Source organism: Candida oxycetoniae, assembly GCF_023343755.2.
Source record: "Candida oxycetoniae strain CBS 10844 chromosome Unknown scaffold3, whole genome shotgun sequence".
Classification (NCBI taxonomy): Eukaryota; Fungi; Ascomycota; class Pichiomycetes; order Serinales; family Debaryomycetaceae; genus Lodderomyces; species Lodderomyces oxycetoniae.
This window is the reverse complement of record NW_026055368.1, coordinates 299,491-324,089: the sequence shown is the minus strand read 5'-3', so window position 1 is coordinate 324,089 and position 24,599 is coordinate 299,491. Positions and strand designations below refer to the sequence as shown.

Sequence of the window (24,599 nt, the reverse complement as noted above, 5' to 3'; positions counted from 1 at the left end):
AAACACAGCAAAGCACAACCCTATCACATCGCCTCGCCTCGCCACTTATAGTTATGTCCTCATTAGAACAATTAAAACAATTCACCACATTGACAGTGGACTCAGGTGATCTCAATGCATTGAAAGCCTTTCACGATGTCACTGATGCTACAACAAACCCATCATTGATCTTGGCTGCTTCCAAGAATCCAGAATATGCTCCATTGATCGACGTTGCTATTGAATATGCCCAAGACAAAGGATCTTCACCAAAGGAAAAAGCATTGATTGCTTTGGACAGGTTATTGATTGAGTTTGGTAAGGAGATTTTGAAAATCGTCCCTGGTAGAGTTTCTACTGAAGTCGATGCAAGATTATCCTTTGACAAGACTGCTACAATCAAAAAGGCATTGGAATTGATTGATTTGTACAAGAAAGAAGGTATTGATAAGGAGAGAATCTTGATCAAGATTGCTTCCACTTGGGAAGGTATTCAAGCAGCTAAGGAATTGGAAGAGAAACACGGAATCCACTGTAATTTGACTTTGTTATTCTCATTTGAACAAGCTGTCGCATGTGCTGAAGCTAAAGTAACATTGATTTCTCCATTTGTTGGAAGAATCATGGACTGGTACAAGAACTCTACTGGTGAAACCTACACTTCAGAAACTGACCCTGGTGTTAAATCAGTTAAAAACATTTACAACTACTACAAAAAGTTTGGTTACAAGACCATTGTTATGGGTGCTTCTTTTAGAAACGTTGGCGAAATTGAAGCTTTGGCCGGTTGTGATTTCTTGACTATTTCACCAAAATTATTAAACGAGTTGGCCAACTCGACTACTAAGATTACAAGACAATTGAGTCCAGAGAGTGCTAGTCAACAAGATATAACTAAAGTTTCATTCATTAACGATGAAGCTGGTTTCAGATTGGGCTTGAATGAAGATGCTATGGCTACCGAAAAATTAGCCGAAGGTATTAGAAACTTTGGTAAAGATACAGTTACTTTATTATCCACTTTGGAGAAAAGATTTGAATAAAGAACACTGACTAATGACACTATCGAGCAGAGCGAGATAGTGTTGTAACAAGCTAGAGTGTTGTAACAAGCTACTGAGTGTTGTAACAAGCTAGAGTGTTGTAACAAGCCACTGAGTATTGTAACAAGCTACTGAGTGTTGCTCCACCATCTTATATAGAGTATTTTCGAAAATGAAAAAAAAGAAACAACAAAAGTATCCTACTTGCTAGGAAGAAAGGTTTTCTATCGAAATCTTTCATTAATATTCTCTCACTATAGACATTTTTCGGGGGAACAATAAAAAGGTTGAGATGCCGAGTGCGATTTTAATGCATGTTATAATATTGTGTAACCAAAGTTTTTCAACAATTTATTTCAAATCATTATTGGAAAAAACCACAGTTGTGAATTACACTCTTTTCATCCGATCCTTTGGCTGCACATTACCCGTTGACGGTTTCTTTTCTTTTCTTTTCTTTTCTTTTCTTTTTTGTATCAATTTACCCATGACCCGGCCAGAAACGGTGGTACCTGAAGCCCCAACCTCCCCCTATCCGATCCATAACTCAGCATCGATCATTTCTGGATTTGGTCGAGGTTCATCGGAATTAGGTATTCCAACTGCAAATATCCCGGTAAATACCGAACTAAACAATCTCCCTACGGGGATATATTACGGTTGGTGCAAGGTCCATCCAGATAAAAGCAAACTGTGTGATTCAACACATAGCAGGCCAGATGGGAAACCGATAATTTTCAACCACGGCAACAATTTACAAATTGAAGAGCTTAAAGTTTTCCCCATGGTGATGTCGATTGGATGGAACCCGTTTTATCATAATAGGGAAAAAGCAGCTGAGATTCATATTATTCAAAATTTCAAAAGCGGCGATTTTTATGGCGCCAAGGTTGAATATATAGTGTTGGGGTATATCAGACCCGAATTGAATTATACAACAAAAGAGGCTTTAATTGAGGATATACAGTTGGATATTCAGATTGCTAAAAAGATACTCGAAAGGAAAGAGTATGCAGAATATGAGAAGAGACTAGACTAGACGAGCAAAGCGAGTCTAGTCGAAAGAGAGAAGGAAGAAGATACTAGGGGAGCAAAGAGAGAAGAGAAAGAGAGAAGAGACTAGTTGAAAGAGAGAAGAGAGAAGAAAGAAGAGGCTAGTCGAAAGAGAGAAGAGAGAAGAAAGAAGAGGCTAGTTGAAAGAGAGAAGAGAGGAGAAAGAAGAGGCTAGTTTAGAGAGAGAAGAGAGAAGAAAGAAGAGGCTAGTTTAGAGAGAGAAGAGAGAAGAGAGAAGAAAGAAGAGGCTAGTTTAGAGAGAGAAGAGAGAAGAAAGAAGAGGCTAGTTTAGAGAGAGAAGAGAGAAGAGACTAGACTCGCTTTGCTCGCCTAGTCTCTTGCCTAGTTTCTTCTTGCCTAGTCACTGTATAGATAGTTTATAGAATAATACAGCACATATCCGCTCACTAATAAAAGGTTGTACTCATCATTTCGTATGGGGAAGGAGAGGATGGCTAGAAATAACTACATCTTATAACAAGCTACAAAGTGTTGTCGGTGGCAGCTAGTGGTGGCAGCTAGTGGTGGCATCTAATGTGCTCCACTATCTCGCTTCGCTCGATAGTGTCGCTCGATAGTGTCTCAAAATCGCACGATTTTGAGTCAGCGCGCTTGTTCCCTCAAAACCGCCCTCGCCTTAATATTGGTCCGCTTGTACCAAATTCGTACGACAAATAAATGAAATTGCGAGGCTAGCCAATCTTTTTCCGGTGCGATAAGGCAAGGGAAAAAAATGAATGATAGCAATTACAGGAAGGGGAAAAAAGATTTTGCACCTATTTCTTTTTTTCTTTCATCAAGGCAATAATGGAAATTTCAGCAAGATAGAATATGAAAATGAAACAATTCTTCTTGGTCTGAATAAGGAGAGAGGTACGTTCCGCTTAGTTGTTGCTGCTATATTTATTTTGCTTTTTTTCCCGCTTAGGGATGGAAAATTTGAAAGGTTCAAGAGGGTTTGAAAGAGTTTAAAAGAGAGAGAGAGAGAGTTCAAGATGCTAGTTTTTGGGTTACTATTTATTATCAGCTTTGTTCCAGTGATGTCGCTTGACCCCTCGAGTCAGTGTGTTTTGCCACACTCAGTGTTTGCTGGTAAGGATATTTGCAACTACATTGAGTCGCATTGCGATGTTTCTTATTTCAAGATATCCCAGATCTACTATTGTCGGTATCACAATCTTGTTTCGTTGATTTTCATCTCGTCCATTGCTTTGCTTGCATTGTGTTTGATACTACTCGCTTTGAGCATATTGGTATCAAACTACCTTTTCAGAAACTTGAATGAACTAACTACCAAGTTTGGACTCAGTAATCAAATACTAAGCTTTATATTGATCCCCTTGACCAATTCATTTCCCGATATAATCAACTATTTTGTGGTATTGAGATCGGGCAGCTCAAATCTAGTAATTGGTCAATTAATGGGGAGTTTGCTCATTATTTTTACCGTTATAATTGGATTGATTAGTATATTGATCGAGAACTTTACAATAGAATATCCAAAATTGCTAATTATTGATCTTTCTTGGATACTTATAGTTCTTATACTTTTTTCCTACATTTTGTCGGATGGTAAGATTACCCTGTTGGAGTGTATCACAATGAGTATGGTGTACGTAGCGTACATTGCTTTCCTTAGTATATTTGATAAAGAAAGATTAAAAGATTATGACGAAGAGTTGGTAATTGGTCATGATGAGCATCAGCATCTAATCGAACAACCATATAATATAGAAGATGCATTGAGTATAATATCAAATGAAGAAACTGGCGGTGAGTTTGGTTCAATAGAAACTCGTTCCAGATCAGCCTCACCTCGATTGTCTCCAGTCTCTACAAGGTGTCCATCTCCTCTCCCTGCTACATCACCAAAGGGGGATAGAGATTCGGAAAGAGAAAGTTATTTGCTGATTCATTATGTAGCAAAAATGAAGTCATCATCATCATCACCACCAACAGCAGCAGCAGCACCAGTAGCAGCACCAGCACCAGCACCAGCACCAGCATCAAGGCATTTACAACAAATCCGCATCAAAATAATGCTTACTCATATATTTCAAACAGTATGTAATTGCATTGATTTCATTTTGATTTTTTTGATTCCATTTCATAAATGTATTGAAAATGAAGATTCTCATTGGAAATTGAAGATAAGGTATAACAGAATAATACGTGCTTGGTATTTTTTTGAGGTGCCACTATTAATCAATTATCAGTTTTTCAAATTCCCAGTGGTTTATGTAATGCCACTACTCCTTATCTTTTCCCCAACAATGTTGATAGTAAAAAGTATAGGTCATGACATCAAACTTGTTATTACATCAATACTTGGAATTATTACTAGTTTAATAGTAATCTCCAATATTTCCGTCTACATTTTACAAATGTTGAAGAATATAGGTATAATATGGAACATTTCCGAATATTTGTTAGGAATGTTGGTATTTGCCGTAAGCAACTCAATTAATGATGTCATTACCAATGTAACACTTGCTACAAAGATCAATCCAATATTGGGTATCAATTCGTGTTTGGGAACACCTTTGTTGATAATATTACTAGGTGTTGGATTTAATGGTTTCGTGGTGCTACAAAACAGCAAAAAACACTCCATTAAATTCGATTTGAAACCAAGCGTGATATTGGACACTGCAGCACTAATATTTACAATTTCTTTTATTCTAATTTATTTGCCCTGGAACAAATGGAGATTGGATCGAAAATTGGGCATTTGTTTAATTTGTTGGTACTTGGTTATAACTTTTATTAATTTATATTTGGAGTAAGGTAAGGTTCCTTGCACCCTTTTTCATTAACTCAATGCTTTCAAAGCCTTTTCATAAAATTCTCTCCCGGAAAATTCTTTCATTTCTTTTAGAAACTTTATTTTTTTTTGCCTATCTATAGTATAATTTGTTAAAACAGTAAAGAACCAGTCATTTTGAGTTTCCAAAATAATTTCTTTCAACAGGGCTAACAAATGGTCTACATCTTGGTGGAAAATATACTCTATATTTAGTAGTTTTTCATATACCGGTATTGGGATAGTGATGCTGTATTTCAAATAGTTCAATATCAAGTCTCTTGCACGATGAAACTGTTTTAGGAAAATCTCCAAATCAATCAACTTGATTAGAATCTTATAATCACCTAAATATTTCCAGCCTCGGATTAACACCTGCCTAGTCAGATTGTATAACTCGTGATATATGTAAAAATCTGCAGCTTTGATCCATGACTGAGGATAGTTTGCTGTAATGTATAGGTACCTGTGTAAATTCATTTCAATATAACTGCGTGGGTAATTCTTCAATTCCAAAAAATCAAAATATTCTTCCCATGAATCTAATTCTTGTCTAGGTATAAGTGCTACATCACAATAATGCTTATGAATTTTTCTTTCAAACTGATATAATTCATACACTTTGAATTGAGTGGTGATATATGCATCAATAAACGTTTTCTTCAACTGGGCCAGCAATTTCTTACGATCCTTGAGCAGATCCTTCTCTGGTACGATATATCCTATCTCCTTGGTCAATTCCTTGGGATCAGCAATTTGTTGAATAATTTTAAAATACTTTTTATAGAAAAACTCGTAATGATAAAGTGGTATCTCGATGATGATTCTCAATAATATGTAATATTTCCTCATAAACTGATTCTCTTCAGTAGCATAATTTTCAAGAAATGTTAAATACAAATTGTAAAACTCATACGAGTAAAAATGAGTCCCAATCAACCTCCTTGCCTCTTCAAACAAGCCCAACACTTGGTCAATATTGTTACTGATAGTATTCACCCGAAATTGCAAATACGAATACCATAATTCAATACAAAAGCGTAAATGCTGAAACGCATTTTTATACACTTTTATAGCCTTCTCACAACCACACAACTTAAACTCCCATTCAGCTAGTCTTACCCAATATTTGTATAGGAATGGGTACTTGTTCAAAAACTTGTCATACGAAACACGAAGAATATCTAGTTGAAACTGTGGAGTTGACTTGGTAATTCCTTGCTTATCATTATATTCTGCTGATTCAATTAGTCTTTGCCATAATTCAAAATTGTCTGGATCTTTTATTAACTCCGTCGATATATCGGTCCATTTTCGCTGTTGCAACATACTTCCATATACATATATAGATGTGTATCTTGCCTGAATGTGAAAATCAAGGACGCTGCTAGACTATTGGAAGGCTAAAGACACTGTTAGACAATTGGAAGGCCAAAGACGCTGCTAGACAATTGGAAGGCCAAAGACGCTGCTAGACAATTAAGGGGGAAGATAATCAATCCCTAATATACCATAAAGTTACTTGAATCTAGATATGAATTCCTTATATGCTCATCGCATTCCTTTCTTTTATTTTTCACCTTCGCACTCGTCACGTGACTGAAAAACTAAACAAAAAAAGGAATGCGATGAGCATCAGATGAAGATGGGTTTAGATTTTGAGTCCTTGAGGCTCTTCCTAAGGGGATTTGGAGGGGAGAGCGGGGGAGAATGGGAGGGGTTTGTCGACGACTGAACAACTCTACCGAGGCGAAGTAGAATATATTGTATTCTCATAACTTGAATGTGGCTTCTTCAATTTGGAATGCCATCAAATTTTTTGTCCAGTTTCCTTCTTTAAAGTTGAAAAAAAAAAAAATATTACTTTGAACTCACCTTCCCTTAACATCCCATCCTTGCTTAAAAGACAGTTTCTCTTTCTTTACTTGCCTCTAATATGTCTGACGAGGAGGTTCTTCTTGAAGATTTCTTATTTGAAGAGCCAAATGGGTTTCTTCCCCCACCGCCCGAATCGCATTTCGCTACATATAAACGTAAGCTCGCCAATGTTCAACCTCAAGAAATCACCATGAAACTAGTCGGGAAATCGCCATTATGGGGCCATTTGTTGTGGAATGCTGGTATATTCACAGCAGACTATCTAGATAAGAATTCAGAAAAATTGGTGAAGGATAAACGAGTCTTGGAGTTAGGTGCTGCCGCAGCATTACCATCATTAGTTTGTGCCGTGAATAAAGCTAAAGAGGTTGTTGCTACAGATTATCCCGATGCAGATCTTGTCAATCACATCAAACACAACTTTGACCAATTATCGCAAAAGACCGAAATAAGCAAGTATAAAGTGAAGGGATACATTTGGGGTAACTCGATAAATGAATTGATTTACAATGACAAAGATGATGATGATGATGATGATGATAACAAAAATGAAGCTAATTTGGAATTGACAGATGATAAGAAATTCGACTTGATAATCTTGTCAGATTTGGTATTCAACCATACTGAACATCATAAATTACTATCCACCTGTCGACAATGCCTAAAACTGAATGGGAAATGTTTAGTTGTTTTTAGTCCCCATCGTGCTCATCTACTAAATCAAGATTTGGCATTTTTTGAAACTTGTAAAGAATATCAGTTTAAAGCAGAAATGATTGGTATGATTAATATGACGCCGATGTTTGAAGAAGATGAAAAAACGGCAGAGATTAGATCTAGAGTATATTCATATTTTTTGATACCAAATTGGTGAAAACAAACACTATCGAGCAGGGCGAGATAGTGTTGTAACAGGCTAGTGTTGCTCGATAGTATTGTAACAGGCTAGTGTATACTCGATGGTGTCTACTAAATGTTGCTCCACTATCTCGCTCTGCTCGATTGTGGATCATTTTCCACAATCTACTCCTACTCCTACTCTTTCACCTTTTCTCTCTCTTTCTCCTTTTGTCACTTGTTTATAACTCAATTGTATATTGAAAATTGTACAAAAAGATAAATTGTATATACTGCAAAACTTCAAGATTTCATTTGCAAACAACAGTCGAAAACGGCAAAGTTGAAGGTTTTCTAGTTATACATAGATGACACATTGCTAGTTGATGGCTAGGTCGGGGAAAAAAGGTTGAAGTGTAAATGGCAATAAAAACTTAATGACTCGCTTAAGCGGATTGTGCATTCATCTTTCTCTTACCGTTAGTCAAGGTAACGTTGACGAATCTTCTTGTGTATAGTAATCTCATGTATGCTCTACCTTGAGGTTTCTTTGGTTTCTCTTGTTTTTCAACTTTTGGAGTTTGTGACTTGACTTTACCAGCACGAGCTAATGAACCGTGTACTTTTCCCTATGACATTAGTTAGTAATTTAGATTCCAAATGTGAGGTCAAAAAAAGAATTGTTCCCTACACTATTGAGCAAAGCGAGATAGTGGAGCAACACCTTGTAACTTGTACATTTTTAAGCTCTCCTTTTCTTCACCAACACTTGATTGCCCCAACTTTATTCGACATAAAGTTACCATAGTCAGTGTCGGTGCCAGCTAGTGTTGCTCCACTATCTCGCCCTGTTTGATAGTGAATACACCGGGAATATGCTTGACCCGCAATCTATCATAAGTATCCAACATACCATCTTGATATTATCTAAACCTATATGTGGTGCTCTTTTGTAAACCTATTGCTTTCTATAACCAAAAGATTTTTTTTTTCACCTATACTACAGAGAGCGAGAGGAATGCGTCAGCTTTTTCAGATGGGGCGTGTAAATTGTAAAATAGTAAATGAATAAAGTGAGCATATTCGTTGACTTTGTTTTCTCAGTCACCTGGAAAATAGTTGGGAGGAGGAACATTGGAAGAAAAAAAAAACGACAACACGTGCAAAAAAATAGATAGGGGAATACCCTAATGAGAGCCATACTTTTTTTTTTTCTCCTCTTTCAAATGAGTGAATGGATACATGGCATGGGTTTGGAGTAATAAAGAGCGGTTGACAGTTTTCACACCAAAAGATTGTTCTATAATTTACTCTATCCTCTATCTTCTAAACTAGAGAACTCTTCAAAACCAAAACCAATGTAATCAAGACTATAGCAAATACCAAAAAGATCAAGATTAAAATACCTAATCTAGCAACAGGATAATAATTTTCAGTAAGATATTTTTGAACTAGAAAATATCTGTGAAATCCAACTAGTAAACTAAATATTCCCAATAATATGAATAAAACACCCAATGGTTTCCCATATTTGATTAATTCATCATGAGTTTTTCCTAGATCTAATAATGCAATGATGTTATTACTTGTATGTATTTTCGCATCCTTCTTGTCTAATCGGAATAATTGAGTTACTCCTATACCTAAGGTAATGAACGATAGTGATGTGCGTAGCCATGCTAAAAACGTTCTTTCGTTAGCTAGATGATCTCTAGCTACAGAGCCTTTGTTTTCTAATTTGACTGATTTATAGTCGAGCACATTAAATGAAACTCGCGCTTTAGGTTTATCAGCACTGGGGGTTGGCTCGGGAGACTCTATGGAATTCCCTATTGAAGCCAATGGCTCATTTGATTGTGTGGTCAGTGGATTGCCTGTAAATGCCTCCTCATTTGATTGTGTAGTTAATGGGCTGCCTGTAAATGCCTCCTCATTTGATTGTGTAGTCAATGGGTTGCCTGTAAATGCCTCCTCATTTGATTGTGTAGTCAGTGGATTGCCTGTAAATGCCTCCTCATTTTCTAGACTTGATAGAGGGCTCATCGATCTAGATACCGCATCAGTTTCATGCCGTGTCGTCATTGTCAAATAATTTCGTTATTCCTTGCTTTTAGAGAATGGTGTTACTTTTACAAATTGAAAGCAAAGCACATCTATGTAAAAGTAAAGCACATCTATGATAATCGAATTGTTTCTTTTATCGTTATCATTTATCTTTATTCTTCAAAAATAAACATTGAGGGGCGCGTGCTTGTCTAATTAAACGCTATCTCAGGTGACAATCTTTTTTTTTCCATAAACTATGTGAAAACTCAAGTGCTCATTACAAAGTCAAGGGACAGCTCTACGCGATAAGTAAATGGCCAATGATGATCAAGTAATGACACTCTGGACCAAGAGACACGTATTTGTGGAAAAAAACCGCAATGGAGTGGAGAGGGGGGGGGGGGAGTTAAGAAATTGAAAAGTCGGTAAATAAGTCTCCCCTTCTATTAATATAATGAACTACCAATACATACAGATTTGGTTCCACAACATCATACATACATATGTATATACACAAATCTTGTTACGAACATATATAGATCTGAGATATGATATACGAAAATAACAATAAACGTAGCTATATGATAATGTAGTCCTTTTCGATGGTTGGTAGTCGGCAATTGAAGGTTTTGGGAGGAAAAAGAGGTGTGTTTGCTTTACATTGTATGTCAAAGCTAATTTTCTTTGTTTTCAAATCTTGAAATACAATAGTGCGTTAAAATGCTTGAAATACAAAAGTGCGTAAAAGTACTTGAAAGCATTGTAGCTTATTCAATGACTTCAAGGCTCGGAAAAAAGTAAAACCGAAATCAAAACGCGACTTCAACGTAGAAATACCCTAATCCACAAGAGAAGAAATTAGTTGTCAGGCACTTCCAACTATATTTAATTGCCAGTATTTATACTGGAACTTATAAAGATAGTCGCAGAGATCATAAGCACATGAAATAAAAAGCACTAAAAGCTATTGAACAAATCTACAAAAAGTTTTAAATTAATGCTATTGGCTAAACTTCTTTTTAATCTTGAGGTTTTTTCCAAATCTGCACCAAGTGCTACCAATTCATAACAGGGACCTTCAGTAGATGCAAAATAAACGGTAGCGCTGAAATATGCATAGTAACACAAAAGGATACAATTATATCATTATGAATGTATATACCGATAATAAAATTAATCAAATATAGGCGCACCAGTGATGGTGAGTGATGACTAAGCTTTTGTTTACCAGATCCTTTTTTTTTCACCAGTATTGTGCTGTATAATTAATAAAGAGAATGTGTCAATAGGCCAAGTGTTTAGTAAACCATTCATGGAGCAACAGGGTGTAGGAGGCTACATAATGGTTAGTAGTTTTTGGTTTTTTTTTTTCATTTCACCTTTTCTCTGGATTTTCGGTTTTGCCAAGCCAAATGAGAATATTGCTGAAACTGACTCGATAAACACATTTTATTGTTTTTGTCCTTTGTCCTTTGTCCTTGTTAATGCTATGGCAACCAAGCCACGGGAGTAGTCGCCATAGAAAAGGAAAAGGCCGTAACAGGGGAGGGGATAGTGAAGCGGACAGGGGGAGGGGGAGGGGGGGGTGCGGATGGTAACAGGCAGGTGAATGGTCGTGGCTATCATGAATGCAAAAGGATTGGTACAAAAATGAAACGTGTCAACACAAATGGTTGAATTAAAGTGGAAAAATGCTTTGAAAGTCTAAATGAAATGCTATGGTTTGAATTATATAAAGAAAAGTGCTGAAATGAACGACACCATACAACACACAAAAATCAAGGTAGCGCCTTTAGTTTGTAAGCCCAAATAATTGGTATTACCATGCCCATGAAAGAAAATAAAGCTGCTTCTTGAGGGAGCTCCATTTGCTTGAGATATTGTAGTCATATCATAAGTTTTGAACCCTTGTAATAAAGTTTCCAGATTCCCTAGCCCTATTGATCCTGATTGTATCGATCCCTGAGGATCAACAAACGCTGTGCGAAATTTTTGGTAGAATGGAGATTGAGTGGTTTGAGTTACTCCTAATGAATTTGTTCCTGTGACCCATACCAATGTTGGACTTTCTGAGGAGGATGAGGATGACGAGGAGGTGGATGAGGAGGAGGAGGTGGTGGTGGTAGTGGTTGCAGTTAATGCTATAGTAAATAGATATAAAAACGAAAGTAGTAGCTGCAAATTCATGTGTTTCAAATGGTAATGATGTGCTTTGTATTTTGTATATGTCTTTTGGGGGTTGTTCAACTGCGTAGTACTCAAAACGTGAGTTGGCTCTGTTTTTATACTCCCAGTGGATTAAGAAGATAAGCAAACTGTAACGATATCCTTGTAAACTCGAATATGCTGCAAATGCAAAAATAGAAGTAAAAAAAAGAAAAAAAAAAAAAACAGGAAAGAAAACCAAAGTGTGATACAATCACTAAAAACTCAAAAATGACCTGGCGACAAAGCAAAGCAGAAAAATACGAAAGGGGGGGGGGAGGAGGAGGAGGAAAGAAAGAGGGTTGTGGCAAGATACAAGAGTATAGAAGATTGCAGATTCAACTATAAATGAGAAATTATTATAGATGTTTCCATAGGAATCAGGGATTAGCCAAGAGCCCATCAATAAGCCCCTTTGGTCACATTTTTCAATTTCTTCGTCCTCGATTGAAAATTTGAAACTCTATTTTCATAATAGGTGTCAATAAATTTGCTCTGCTTTTTCTTTTTTTTGCTTATATTGAGTTGAGATGCAATCAAAGTAACTCAACTCGTTTACTGTTTACACAAGAGAACCAATTTACTGAATGCACAAAAGAAACAAAAACGAAATTTGGCAAGTATTGAACAAAAGTTTTGTGCAACTTGTTGAAAAGTAAAAGCAAGACGCTACCAAATATAGAATCGCTAAGGATGCATTATTTATATACAGTGGTTATCACGAAAAACATATAATATATTGACATAAAAATATATTGTAGAGATATTATTAGCAAAACAGTACACAAGCCACTGCTTGCTTGAGTAAAAAAAAAAAAACAAGAATAAACAGGCTTAGCTTTTGCGATTGATGTGAGTTAATCTGGTAAACAAGGTTAACATTATACCACGTCAGATCAAAAGTTTAAATTTGAATTTGATAGAGGAACCACAGGGAAAGAAAATGATCCTTTTGGTTTTTCCTTCTCTATCAACATATAAATAACGGAAATATGATTCAGCAAAAGCAGAATATGGTTTTTAGCACCTAGATTTTCGAATATTATTATATGTAAAACCAGCTAATAAGGCATAGTTTCAAAATTGTTCCGAAGTTAAAAATGACAATCCTCTACGCCAAAAGAGAAAAAAAAAAAAAAAAAAAAAAACCTGGGGAAATATTTTTATGGATTTTTGAGCAAAGTAAAAATACTCATGGTTTTCAAGAAAAAANAGACTAAAAGAAGAAAAACCAAAAACCAAAAGAATATCACCACTAAAGAGAAAAATGCCAAAAAAAAAAAAAAAAAAAAAAAAAAAGTACCTGGTGAAATATTTTTATGGATTATTGAGCAATGTAACAATACTCATGGTTTTCAAAAAAAAACTTACAACTTTGTACCGGAGATTGAAAGGAAAAAGCCGATTAAAAAGAACATCGTTGACACAGCTCAATTTACATAAATTGATTCTAAAGCTTTTGGTGCTGAATTCTTATTTTTTGCCAATTAGCAAAGCCACATGCTTAGTAATTACCAAAACTCATCTAATACAATTACTGATCATGTTTTACCTCTTTATAAACCAACACTTTCTATAGATTAATGTGATTCAGGGTTTGACAAAAATAGAGCAAATCCCTTATTGCAAGCCCTTTGTAACTTGATTACTAAGTAAACCAGGTCTATCTCCTTTGAAAATGACATCATAGTTAACTAACCCTTTTTATACAGATTATAATTATACAACCGTAGTAGGCGAGTTCAAATTTGTTATTTTTCTTCTTCAAAAATGACGCGCCAGCGCGCTAGAGGTCCGAAAATAAAAAAAAAATTGTAACAAAGGTTTCCTGTAGCGCGGTATAGGTGTCGCTTAAAGTTTGGATAACAGCTCTACTTCTAAATCATAACCGCTAACTGTTTTCTTTTCAGTCACAAATAACTGTTTTCTTTTTCGACATTGTTTAAAATTTTGGTAGTGATTATACAAACCCTTTGGTTTGTATAATCAAGTGGCAGCTAGTCAGTGCTGCTCAATAGTGTCGAAGAGACAAAAAAAAAAGATTTTAGATAGTTACTCGCCAATTGTAAGGATGCAATCGTGAAATTACACAAAAGATTGAAAAAGCTTCAAGTAGCTTTTGAGCCCCGAATACTTCTTCATCTTCAAATCTATATAAAATAATCAATAGCGGGTTTTTTTGCTGGTATTGAACTAACATCATGTGTAGATGCTTCAAAGACTTTGTAATCTCTTCTTAGGGAATCGTCTATAGTCAATACACTAGCAACGTTGCCACATCGATAACAATAATTGGGAGCAGACCATACAGTAACTAATTTACTGGAAAACATCTCCCTATAACCTTCCATCACCAATTGATGGGCTCGAGCAATAAGACTGAAATTGTTTCGATGGAGGAATTTGTCAACTTCGTTTTCACCAAAGAGGAAGCCAGCTCCTCGAGGTGATATGCTCCAACTAGATACGTCTTCTGGGTCGGACCATAGTAGATCACACATTCCACCTTCATGTGGTACTTCTTGCTTTCTATCCATTATTCGAATTTGCTCAACCGTATCGATTTCAGGACTCAACCCCCCATGAATACAAAAAACACCACTAAAACCGCCATTTCCGCCACCTCCGCCACCGCCTACTATTGCTCCAATACTAAGATAATCAAAAACTTCACAGCAGTATCTCCATACATTAACCGACCCGTATTTTCTCATACACTCATCGTAAAAACCATACACTGTAGTAATTTGTCGGCTCTCGTGATTGCCTCTAATCAAATATATTTTATCAGGAAATCGTAGTTTATAACTCATCAAAAGTAGAAAAGACTCTAACGAATTAAATCCTCGATCAACAAAATCTCCAAGGAATAAGTACTGCGTCTCAGGTAATGACCCACCTATTTTGAATAATGTAATGAGATCATGTAGCTGGCCATGAATATCTCCACATATCGTGACGGGGGTTTGAATATGCTGAATATTTCCTTCCTCTATTAAAATATCTATTATTCGCGTACATATTTCCTCAACGTCAGATTCTGGAATGTGCTTGCACTGTTTGATGTTTTCTATCGTTCTTCAATAAAGGGAAAAAGGAGGCCAAATGTTAGTATTTCAATGGAAACTTCCAACAGTAACAACAAATGTCACATACTCATCTAAATGTAGCATTTTCTTAATGCAATATTGGAGAACTGAAACTGAACCCGTCAACGTGTTTTTCCATCCCAATTTCTTAAACTTATTTTTCTTTTGGATTCTTTTTCATCCCGTACGCCGCACGCGCGCGCGCGTGCCTTATCAAGTTCTATAACGTCTATGGTGTCATTTCTGATGGAGTTGATGAAGGTATATTAATAAAATACATAAAGCTATAAAGAAGTAAAGTAAAGAAGAGGAAGAAAGATAATGTATATATACACACATATCTCTATATATTCTCCATGAAGTGGATAAGGGGTTACCTCGCTCTTGTAGGTAAAGTGTATTTTTGAAATTTAGCTTGCAATTGTTTCTTGACTGTAATCTTTTGCGTACCAACAAAGCTATCAATACTCACTTTGATGGCCCGATTCAAATCGTTTTGACTAACAAAATCACTCAACCTCATTTTGGCAAAAGATTCGGCAATTCTCAATATACTTTCCAAATGACGTACTGTAATTGGGAACGAACCGGTGGATAAGCTTTCTTTTCTCAAATCTGCATATACTCTAGCAACTTTATCCATATCCATTTGATGTAGCTTCGGTTGAGCCTTAACCCGAGCATATTGGATATATTTGACAAGTAAATCCTGAGGTATAGGCGATATTTCCAGCTCCTTTTGAATCTTTAATTTTTTCAATTTCTCTGATCTTGTTCGGTTGGCTTTTTCAAGCAGTACTTCTCCTTCACCTCCTTCACCTCCTTCACCTCTTCCTCCTCCTGCTCCTACTACATCATCGTCGTCATCGCTTATGACATCCTCTGAATTGGCCGGATGAGATCTCATATGGGAATCAACAACAAAACTTGCTAATCTCTCGTCAGATTCAGGGTTTACCAAATCCCTCACAACACATAAAATGTCAAATCTTGACAAGATCGGTTCAGTTAAGTTAACGTTTTGGGATAATGGCAACGTGGAATTGTATCTCCCTCCAGTAGGGTTAGCTGCTGCAATTATAGCGCATCTTGCTTGCAATGTGGTAACAATACCTGCTTTGGATACTGATATAGTTTGTTGTTCCATTGCTTCATGGATAGATGTACGATCTTGATCGTTCATTTTATCAAATTCATCAATCATACAAGTACCTCTGTCAGCCAAGACTAATGCACCACCTTCCAAGGTCCATTCTCTTGTTATAGGGTCTTTTCTCACAGATGCAGTGAGACCAACAGCAGAGGCACCTTGACCAGTTGCAAGCACCGCTCGACTTGCTGTTTTTTCAACATATTTCAAAATTTGCGACTTGGCAGTACCGGGATCACCCAATAAGAGAACATTGATATCACCTCTAATTGATAGTTTGCCGTTTACATCCTTAGGAACACCACCAAAAAGAGAGCATGCCACGGCAGTCTTAATATCTTTATGTCCATAAATAGATGGCGCTATTGACGAAATGATCTTATCAATTATACCTCTTTCACGAGCCAATTTCCTAAACTCACGTTCTTCTTCCTCAGTCCATATATTTACCAAATTATTTCCCCCCATAAACCCACTACTTTCTTTCCTTTTAATTGAATTAGCTTCAAGAATTGTTGCAAAAACGGGGAACCCATTCTTGGCATTCAAATTGCCATCATAGTTATTTTTGTATATTCCGGTAACTTCAACTTCTTCACCCGGCTTAGCAACATCAACCAAATCTGACAACAAAATCACCTCTCTGTGTCTGGGTAGCCTACCAGCAGGCACAGTTCCTGGAGCCTCTTGTAAGGTTATTCTTTGATAGTTTCTGTACAAGGTTTTTTCAGAATTCATCTTGAACGGACCCTTACTTTGACAGTTGGTGCAAAAGGATATCTTCATTTCCGCATTCGCATCTTGAATAAAGGGACCTAAAACAACTCCACATTTCAAGCAATCGAATTTGACATACTTCAATTGTGGGAAAACACCGGTTCTTCTAGTAACAACACCTGAAACTTTAACCAACTGGTTCATATTGCTTTCTCTTAAATCACGCAAGTTTAACAGGTTTGGATACTCAATGATCCTCACATGAATTTCCTGATGGATTTGAGAATAATTTGGATAGTGCAATTCAACAGCTTCCATGGCAACAATATCAAATATTTTCAACATCTCCTGGGGACTAGTTGCTAAAAACAACGCCAAAATGGCCTTTGAGTCTGCCAAATCTTTGTAGCTAACTTCTAACGATTCCGCATTGACTTCTCCCAAAGTTCTCATTTTGTTACCATAAACGGAATCACCATTGGAATCGGTATATTCCAAAAAGAAAGATTTCAACTCTCTAGCGATAGATCTGCTCACTGCTGGTTGAAGAATCCACTCTGTTATACTAGGTGCTTTCATATCTGTTAAACTTTGCAACGATAACTCTTCATTAAATGGATCAATTTCCATTTCATCCAACATATTATCCTGATCCTCTTCATCAAACTGCTGTCTTCTTCTTCTTCTTTGGATTGGTAAACCATACTGATCCATCGCGTCTCCTTCTTCAGCATCGTCGTTATCATCGTCCAAAAATACACCTCTTCTAGATCTATTAGCATTATTTAAAATGGCGTCTCTCTTATTTAATTGCTCGTCAATTCTTCTTCTCGTTGCCAAATCCATTTCATCAAAATCCCCCGTGTCATCGATATTGCCATCTCCTAAATCATAATGGTCCTGTTCTGGATTTGCTCGATAATCTCTCTCGAGATCCTCCATTAAATCATCACCATCCTCCTCATCTGAAGGATTGAGATCTGCTACATCATTTTGAATTTCCTCGTCTATAACATCCTCATCATTCAAAGCGGTGTCAAATGGAATTGCCGGAGACGATGGTAACATTTGTGGTGACGACGCAAGCGGCGATGACGGTTGATTATGATGGTGATGATGATGGTGCGATGGCGGTGAAGACCTTGTATTGACAGCATTTTCTTCCGATTCATCGTCATTCTGTCTTTTCCTCGTATGCCTTGATGGAGTGGACATTTTCAGAAAGAAGGTGTCCTTGTTGACAAGTGAAGAAAAGTGTAAATTGAAAAGGAAAAGATCAAACAAATTGCTAAAAGTTATCTCAAGGGATCTTTCTTTTCTTATTTTATTTTATTTTTTTTATTTTTTATTTTTTTTTTTCAGATCGAGACGCGTCTCATTAATTTACCGAAAAAGGAAACAGAGACAAAGATTGTCGCGGCGTCAATTTGATTTCCCAATCGGGATAAATTGACAGCACGTCAACGGTTTTTACAACAACGCTCTATCGACACTATTGAGCAGAGCGAGATAGTGGAGCACACTAGCTGCCACCGACACTATCGACACTATCTCTCTCTGCTCGATAGTAGAGCATACTACCACGACTACAAATGAGATACAGAAATTTATTAGCAAATTAAACTGTATAGAATAGGTGGAGTGGTTAGGACAAAGTGGTTATGGATAAAATGGGGGAGAAAAAGGCAGTTACGTCCTTTTTAGAAACGGATTGTAGATACTACTATTAGTGGTTGATGTTAACGCGCTAGGCAATCTTTTTTACCTTTGTTATTTCATTTTGTCGAAAATCACTACATTATTTTTGGTTTCATCGTTTTATTCTATCAGTGTTAAAAAAAAAAATATACATTTTTCAAAATTTTCACCTAACATGCATTTCTATATTAATCGACAATAATGTTCGAGTCTATTAAGCACCTCTAACCACATTGAGTATATCACATTGAGCACCTCACTCTAACCACATTGAGCACCTCACACAAATTACCTTAAACCCATGCGTATAACAAATAATGCTTTTTCCTCTTGGTTAATCAGGACCTCTGAGTAAAGGAAATTCAGCGAATCCAACAGCACATATGTCGTGAATGTTCCCTTGTCCGGGTCCGTGTAGATGGCCACATTTACATTCATAATTTGAGCTTTGATTCAGAATAGAATCGGATTCTGTGGTGGGAGCAATTGAATTGAATTCTGTGGTTGGAGCGATTGAATTGAATTCTGTGGTGGGAGCAATTGTATTGAATTCTGTGGTGGGAGCAATTGAATTGAATTCTGTGGTGGGAGCAATTGTATTGAATTCTGTGGTGGGAGCAATTGAATTGAATTCTGTGGTGGGAGCAATTGTATTGAATTCTGTGGTGGGAGCAATTGAATTGAATTCTGTGGTGGGAGCGATTGAATTCAATTTCGTGGTGGGAACGATTGCCTTAGATTGTGTATCTGGGATGAATATGTGACCTGTAAAGGTTTGAGGATTGGAATGACTATCATGCCCATCTCTTTTTTCTTGTTTGAAGAAATCAGCAGATGTTGTTGGTGCAAATATAGACATATTGTGAAACAGACTGTAAGACGTATTTGGATTTTGTAGGTCTAACAGCTTTTGGTGTGAAGAAGTATCCAATTTCCGTTTTTTATTTTGGAAATGTAATGGGATATCTTCGATCTTATGTACTAACAGAGATGACACTTTTAATATTCTACAAAGATTCTTTCCTTACTGGAAATATTGAAAAACAAGCAAAATGTTTGGAATTATCTATCCCAACTTGAAACGAAAGCTATTTATACAACAAACCTGGAGCTGTAATACCGTCGTCTTTTTTGATATAAAGATATATTTGAAAAAGCTTTCTTGTAGTTGGTAGAGGTTTGATTCGAAAATTTTTAGTCTCGTTTAACTGAAAAAGGAAAACAAAGGAATAATAAAAATTTCTTTTTTCTTTTTTTTTTTTCAGATTTTTCAAATTGTTGTTATAGACGATGTGACACTATCGAGCAGAGCGAGATAGTGTAGCAGCACTGGAGTAAGGAATGACTTTACAAGAGCGACACTATCAAGTAGAGCGAGATAGTGGAGCAGTACTGGAGTAAGTAACGACTTTAAAAGGGAAGCGCCGTAAGGTATGAATGTAAAGGATAGATAGAGGAAACCGAATATACTAAGAAACTGAATATACTATTAAGAAACTGTACAATTAAGAAACTGAATATACTAAGAAACTGAATATACTATTAGGAAACTGAATATACTATCAAGAACTTAGAATTATAGATATATCTTCCCACTCTGTGCGGAAATATACAAACATGGCATTTTTAGGTTTGGGTGTATACACCGTTGCCATCACCACCCATTACCATTTAGCAACTGATCATCAGCCTCTTTTCAAAACCTCTCTTTAACGCAGATTTTGATAAGAAGTTTAATTGATATTTAAGTTTCCTATGACACTTTATAGTTGCAGGGAGCATGTATCAAGGTCGTATTCTTTGTTAATTTGAGACAAAAAATTTTAACAAAGGGTACTAGTTATTACCGCGCTCTATTCCCCACGTTGGAGTAAGAAAAGATGATACAAATCCGTGTCACCTTTGAACAACTGAAAAAATCTTGGTTTCTGCAAAAAACAAAATCCCCAGCGCACCGCCGTAAAAGCTCCCTCCCTTCCCTTCCCCCTACTCTTTTCGCATGGCTGAACTCGTGCTAAGCTTCCATTTTTCCTACGACAAACAATAAAATTCGTGCTACGTAAAGCAAGAAAAATTCTTTTTTTTTGTTAATAATGGTAATGGTTTATTAGTATATAAAGATAAAAGATAATTAATATATTTATTACCTTGTTCAACAATAGGATCTACATTCCGCCAACTTTCAAGGATAACAATTTTCAAGTGTGACTTTACCTCTTTTCTCACACAGTTTTATGCTGAGACTGTTAGAAGCCAGGGAAAAAGTCTATAATAATTTAGCTTAGCTCCACCCATTATCGCTCTCCATTATCGCTCTCTTCTTTCTTCTAACTACTGATTTTTAGTTTATCAAAAAAAAAATATGGAACCAGAGCCAGAACCAGAGCAACATGTGCACATTAAGGAGACTTTCCTAGTTGGTAAAGCTTTGTTAAACTTTACTTCCATCTTTGTTTCGCTTGGGGTTTTCTTATTTGGGTTTGAGCAAGGTTTAATGTCATCATTGATCACCAATAACTATTTCAAATATTATTATCACGATCCGTCACCTGCAGCTATTGGTATAATGATTGCAATTTTGGAAATTGGTGCGTTATTTTCTTCATTTGTAGCAGGTAGGGTGGGGGATTTTGTTGGTAGGAAAAGGACTATTAGATATGGTTCATTTATTTTTGTAGTTGGGGCATTAATTCAAGCTTTGTCACCGAATATTTGGGTTCTAAGTGGTGGAAGGTTTGTTGGAGGTATAGCTATTGGGTTCTTAACTACAATTGTACCTATTTATCAATCGGAAATAAGCCCTCCTTCAGATCGTGGATTTTACGCTTGTGCTGAATTCACTGGTAACATAGTTGGCTATGCTGCTAGTATTTGGGTGGATTATGCATTCTCCTTCTTGGATAATCACTATAGTTGGAAAAGTCCACTTTTTGTCCAGTTTGGAATGGGTATATTGTTATGGCTGGGAACTTTTATTATTGTTGAAACTCCCCGGTGGTTATTGAACCATGATCATGATCTCGAAGGTATGATTGTTATTGCAGATATGTATGCTGATGGGAATGTAGAGGATGAACACGCCAAAAGTGAGTACAGAAATATCAAGGAAGGAGTATTAATTGATCGTATCGAAGGTGGAGAAAGATCTTACCAATATTTGTTCAAACGTTATGCAAAGAGATTGTCAGTTGCTTGTTTTGGCTTGATGTTTTCCCAATTGAATGGTATCAACTTGATCTCTTATTATGCCCCAATGATTTTCGAAAGTGCAGGCTGGGTAGGAAGAAAAGCTATATTCATGACGGGAGTCAATTCAATAGTTTACGTATTAAGTACGATTCCTCCATGGTATCTTGTTGATTCATGGGGTAGAAAGCCGTTGTTGATGTCTGGTGCATTATTGATGGGTAGTACCTTATACTTGGCAGGCTGGTCCCTCCATTTAAACAATAATTATACTGCAATTACGGTGGTTACATGTATCATAATAGCCAATGCTGCATTTGGTTATTCATGGGGTGGTATTGGCTGGCTACTACCAGCAGAGATCTTACCATTACCAGTAAGATCCAAAGGTGCAGCAATCGCAACTGCAACTAATTGGTTTTCAAATTTCATTGTTGGTTTGGCCTCACCAATTTTATTGGACCAAATCAAATGGAAAACATACCTTATTCCAGCAACTAGTTGTGTTGTTTCATTTTTTGCAGTTTGGTATTTGTTCCCAGAAACTAAAGGGTTATCGTTAGAACAGATGGGCTCAGTGTTTGATGACAAGTCATCAATATTTTCTTATCATGCCTCAGCAAGCGTTGGAGATAACAGTGGAAGTAGTATTTATAGTAGTAGTGGTGCTCGTAATTATGGCTCTACAACGGAACGAAGAGGCTCTTCTACTGCTGCTGCTTCTGGTACTGCTACTGCTGCTGCTGCTGTTGCTGCTGCTGCTGAACCACTTGAAACCGTTCAAACAGTAGCTTCAATGCAAAGACACCCAGCCACTATGCGTCCTGAACTTGCCAATAATATCATTGCTGGAGCAAGTCAAACTCACATACTACCAGTAGTAGCACCTCCCAACTTGAAGCCAACAAAGTCTGATACTGCATCAATATCTTCATTTGATATACCGTCACTTGCTGACGCAAATGCTATTATTCAAGAAATAGAACCACCATCATTAGAAGCAATTTTAAAATATAAAGCAATCAAGCAGAGTAAACCGTCAGTTTTAGCTCAATTTTCAAAGAAGAAGTCACTTGGAAAGAGCGATGAAGATAATGATGATGAGGAAAATAGATTACTATAGAACTTTACAAAAAAAAATAATAATAATAATGATAAAAATAATATAAATAAAATTTTACATTAGAAATTACTGCCATTTTGCCCCCTTTTTTTACGTTATATGAATGTCCATCTCTATATCTTTGACATTGTCTTTACTAACTGGTTGACCCAGTTCAACATTTTTCCTTTCTTGAAACAATTTATTCAATTCCCTTTCAATTTCAGGAATGAGGTATTTATAATCACAAGCTTTTGATCTCACGCGAGATTCCCTAAGTAATCTCTCTGCTTTGTCATATTTGGACAAGTGCAAATTAATCACCCCTAGTCCATAAGTGGCCAATGCCACGGTTTCTTTAATCTCATTATGTTCTTTGACAATCTCTTGTGGTATCGACTTGGCAAATTGTAAAACTGATTCGTACGATTTAATGGCTAAATTGAAACACGTGTTTTTTGTGGTTGTTACTCTATCATAAGCTTCTTGATCTTGTAAAGGCACTTTTTCCTTCAAGATCGTTTGTAATTCCTCATCTTTAACTATATCTTGATTATTTTTGATTGCTTCATATTCAACTCCAGCAACTTCAGAAAAATTTCTCTTCATTGCAATTTCCCTTGCTTCTAATTCTTCTGCTTGCATGTATAACAAAGAACCCAAATTACATTGCGACAAAAGCATTTTGCTTGGTTCAACGTCAGCTAGTAACATATCCTCCGTCATCACAATCTTGACTTTTGACGCCATTGCAAGATCGCCCGTTGAAATGCATATGGCACTTAATAGATCCATGGCGTTGAAAAATTCATCGGTAAATGGTTCCCACACCTCAGGTCTCTTTTTGATTCGAGCAACTTCTTGTCCCTCATCATCATTAATTAATATGGCATCATTATCGAGCATTGCGGTAAAGTTTTTTTGGCTTTCATTATCTCCTCCTCCTCCTCCTCCTCCTCCTCTTCCTTTAGTGATTAAACTGAGTTCATTCCGATTATCAAGAAGTTTATTCACTTCATCTTGGGCAATAACTATATGAGTCACCAAGATTGCTTTACATAGTTGAGGATTTGCTTTGTTCAATTCAACTAGCTTAATAGCAATCCGTAAATCCTTTTGGATTAAATGTCGTCTATGTTCTCTATTCTTGATTCTTGTCTTTTCAGACTTTTTACTTGCATCTGGTTTTGGAGCGAGCACACTGAGATATAGAGTTGCGATTTCATTGTATACAAAAGCAGCATCACTTAGCATATTTAATCTTTCAAACATTTCACCAATTTTCAATTGTATTCCAGTATATTCGTCACTTAGTGGGTCGATTCCGATTTCCTTACAATGTTCCAAAGCTTCAAGATAATACTTGAGTGCCAATTGGTAGTCATACTCACCTCGATCACTTTCTGCCCATAACCCCTTTCTCAAAATTTTAGCCACAGATTTGGGGAAAGTGTGCTTTGGCCACCACATATAATATGCATAAGCTGTCATACAGGCGAGTCCCAAAGCCGTGTAACCTAGTTTTTTGGCTAACGATGGTTTGGGTGCCATATAGCCTGCATATTGTTGATTACCATAGTTTGAGCTATATTGGGTATATCTACGTCCACCATATCTCAAGGATTGTTGTCGCCTCAACCATTGTTTATTAGAGCCAACACCAGCACCTGCACCTGCCAATCTTCTGATCATCGAAAGATATAATACCTTTTTCAACCTGGAAACAAAGCTTCTAATTATAGAATCATAGAAATACAATTTAATTACATCCTTATTCGTTTCTTTGACGCTGTTCCTCTTTGTAAGAAAGAAA

At 36.5% G+C, this 24,599-nt stretch overlaps 12 protein-coding genes across 12 annotated transcripts; 5 read left to right on the top strand and 7 right to left on the bottom strand. All coding sequences in view use genetic code 12, as the record gives it.

Moving 5' to 3' along the window:
- Positions 1-53: 53 nt before the first annotated feature.
- Positions 54-1,022, top strand: TAL1 (sedoheptulose-7-phosphate:D-glyceraldehyde-3-phosphate transaldolase; the record flags this gene model as incomplete). The annotated part of the gene is made up of 1 exon (XM_049322341.1): positions 54-1,022. The coding sequence occupies one exon, from the start codon at positions 54-56 to the stop codon at positions 1,020-1,022; it is 969 nt and encodes a 322-aa protein (XP_049181765.1).
- A 487-nt stretch (positions 1,023-1,509) lies between these two features.
- On the top strand, positions 1,510-2,061 carry KGF56_001238 (riboflavin kinase; the record flags this gene model as incomplete). The annotated part of the gene is made up of 1 exon (XM_049322340.1): positions 1,510-2,061. The coding sequence occupies one exon, from the start codon at positions 1,510-1,512 to the stop codon at positions 2,059-2,061; it is 552 nt and encodes a 183-aa protein (XP_049181764.1).
- Positions 2,062-3,115: 1,054 nt separating this feature from the next.
- KGF56_001237 (uncharacterized protein) lies at positions 3,116-4,861 on the top strand (the record flags this gene model as incomplete). The annotated part of the gene is made up of 1 exon (XM_049322339.1): positions 3,116-4,861. The coding sequence occupies one exon, from the start codon at positions 3,116-3,118 to the stop codon at positions 4,859-4,861; it is 1,746 nt and encodes a 581-aa protein (XP_049181763.1).
- A 26-nt stretch (positions 4,862-4,887) lies between these two features.
- Positions 4,888-6,207, bottom strand: PRP42 (mRNA splicing protein; the record flags this gene model as incomplete). Its single annotated transcript, XM_049322338.1, has 1 exon — positions 4,888-6,207. The coding sequence occupies one exon, from the start codon at positions 6,205-6,207 to the stop codon at positions 4,888-4,890; it is 1,320 nt and encodes a 439-aa protein (XP_049181762.1).
- A 607-nt stretch (positions 6,208-6,814) lies between these two features.
- KGF56_001235 (S-adenosylmethionine-dependent methyltransferase) lies at positions 6,815-7,630 on the top strand (the record flags this gene model as incomplete). Its single annotated transcript, XM_049322337.1, has 1 exon — positions 6,815-7,630. The coding sequence occupies one exon, from the start codon at positions 6,815-6,817 to the stop codon at positions 7,628-7,630; it is 816 nt and encodes a 271-aa protein (XP_049181761.1).
- A 1,289-nt stretch (positions 7,631-8,919) lies between these two features.
- On the bottom strand, positions 8,920-9,675 carry KGF56_001234 (uncharacterized protein; the record flags this gene model as incomplete). Its single annotated transcript, XM_049322336.1, has 1 exon — positions 8,920-9,675. The coding sequence occupies one exon, from the start codon at positions 9,673-9,675 to the stop codon at positions 8,920-8,922; it is 756 nt and encodes a 251-aa protein (XP_049181760.1).
- Positions 9,676-11,367: 1,692 nt separating this feature from the next.
- On the bottom strand, positions 11,368-11,826 carry KRE1 (Kre1p; the record flags this gene model as incomplete). The annotated part of the gene is made up of 1 exon (XM_049322335.1): positions 11,368-11,826. The coding sequence occupies one exon, from the start codon at positions 11,824-11,826 to the stop codon at positions 11,368-11,370; it is 459 nt and encodes a 152-aa protein (XP_049181759.1).
- A 2,168-nt stretch (positions 11,827-13,994) lies between these two features.
- On the bottom strand, positions 13,995-15,017 carry PPH3 (phosphoprotein phosphatase PP4 catalytic subunit; the record flags this gene model as incomplete). The annotated part of the gene is made up of 2 exons (XM_049322334.1): positions 13,995-14,922; positions 15,001-15,017. The coding sequence occupies 2 exons, from the start codon at positions 15,015-15,017 to the stop codon at positions 13,995-13,997; spliced, it is 945 nt and encodes a 314-aa protein (XP_049181758.1).
- Positions 15,018-15,306: 289 nt separating this feature from the next.
- On the bottom strand, positions 15,307-18,015 carry MCM2 (MCM DNA helicase complex subunit; the record flags this gene model as incomplete). The annotated part of the gene is made up of 1 exon (XM_049322333.1): positions 15,307-18,015. One exon carries the CDS (start codon positions 18,013-18,015, stop codon positions 15,307-15,309), a length of 2,709 nt encoding a protein of 902 aa, XP_049181757.1.
- Positions 18,016-18,832: 817 nt separating this feature from the next.
- Positions 18,833-19,357, bottom strand: KGF56_001230 (uncharacterized protein; the record flags this gene model as incomplete). The annotated part of the gene is made up of 1 exon (XM_049322332.1): positions 18,833-19,357. The coding sequence occupies one exon, from the start codon at positions 19,355-19,357 to the stop codon at positions 18,833-18,835; it is 525 nt and encodes a 174-aa protein (XP_049181756.1).
- A 1,503-nt stretch (positions 19,358-20,860) lies between these two features.
- HGT3 (Hgt3p) lies at positions 20,861-22,807 on the top strand (the record flags this gene model as incomplete). Its single annotated transcript, XM_049322330.1, has 1 exon — positions 20,861-22,807. The coding sequence occupies one exon, from the start codon at positions 20,861-20,863 to the stop codon at positions 22,805-22,807; it is 1,947 nt and encodes a 648-aa protein (XP_049181755.1).
- A 90-nt stretch (positions 22,808-22,897) lies between these two features.
- On the bottom strand, positions 22,898-24,478 carry KGF56_001228 (uncharacterized protein; the record flags this gene model as incomplete). Its single annotated transcript, XM_049322329.1, has 1 exon — positions 22,898-24,478. The coding sequence occupies one exon, from the start codon at positions 24,476-24,478 to the stop codon at positions 22,898-22,900; it is 1,581 nt and encodes a 526-aa protein (XP_049181754.1).
- Between the last annotated feature and the right edge of the window lie 121 nt (positions 24,479-24,599).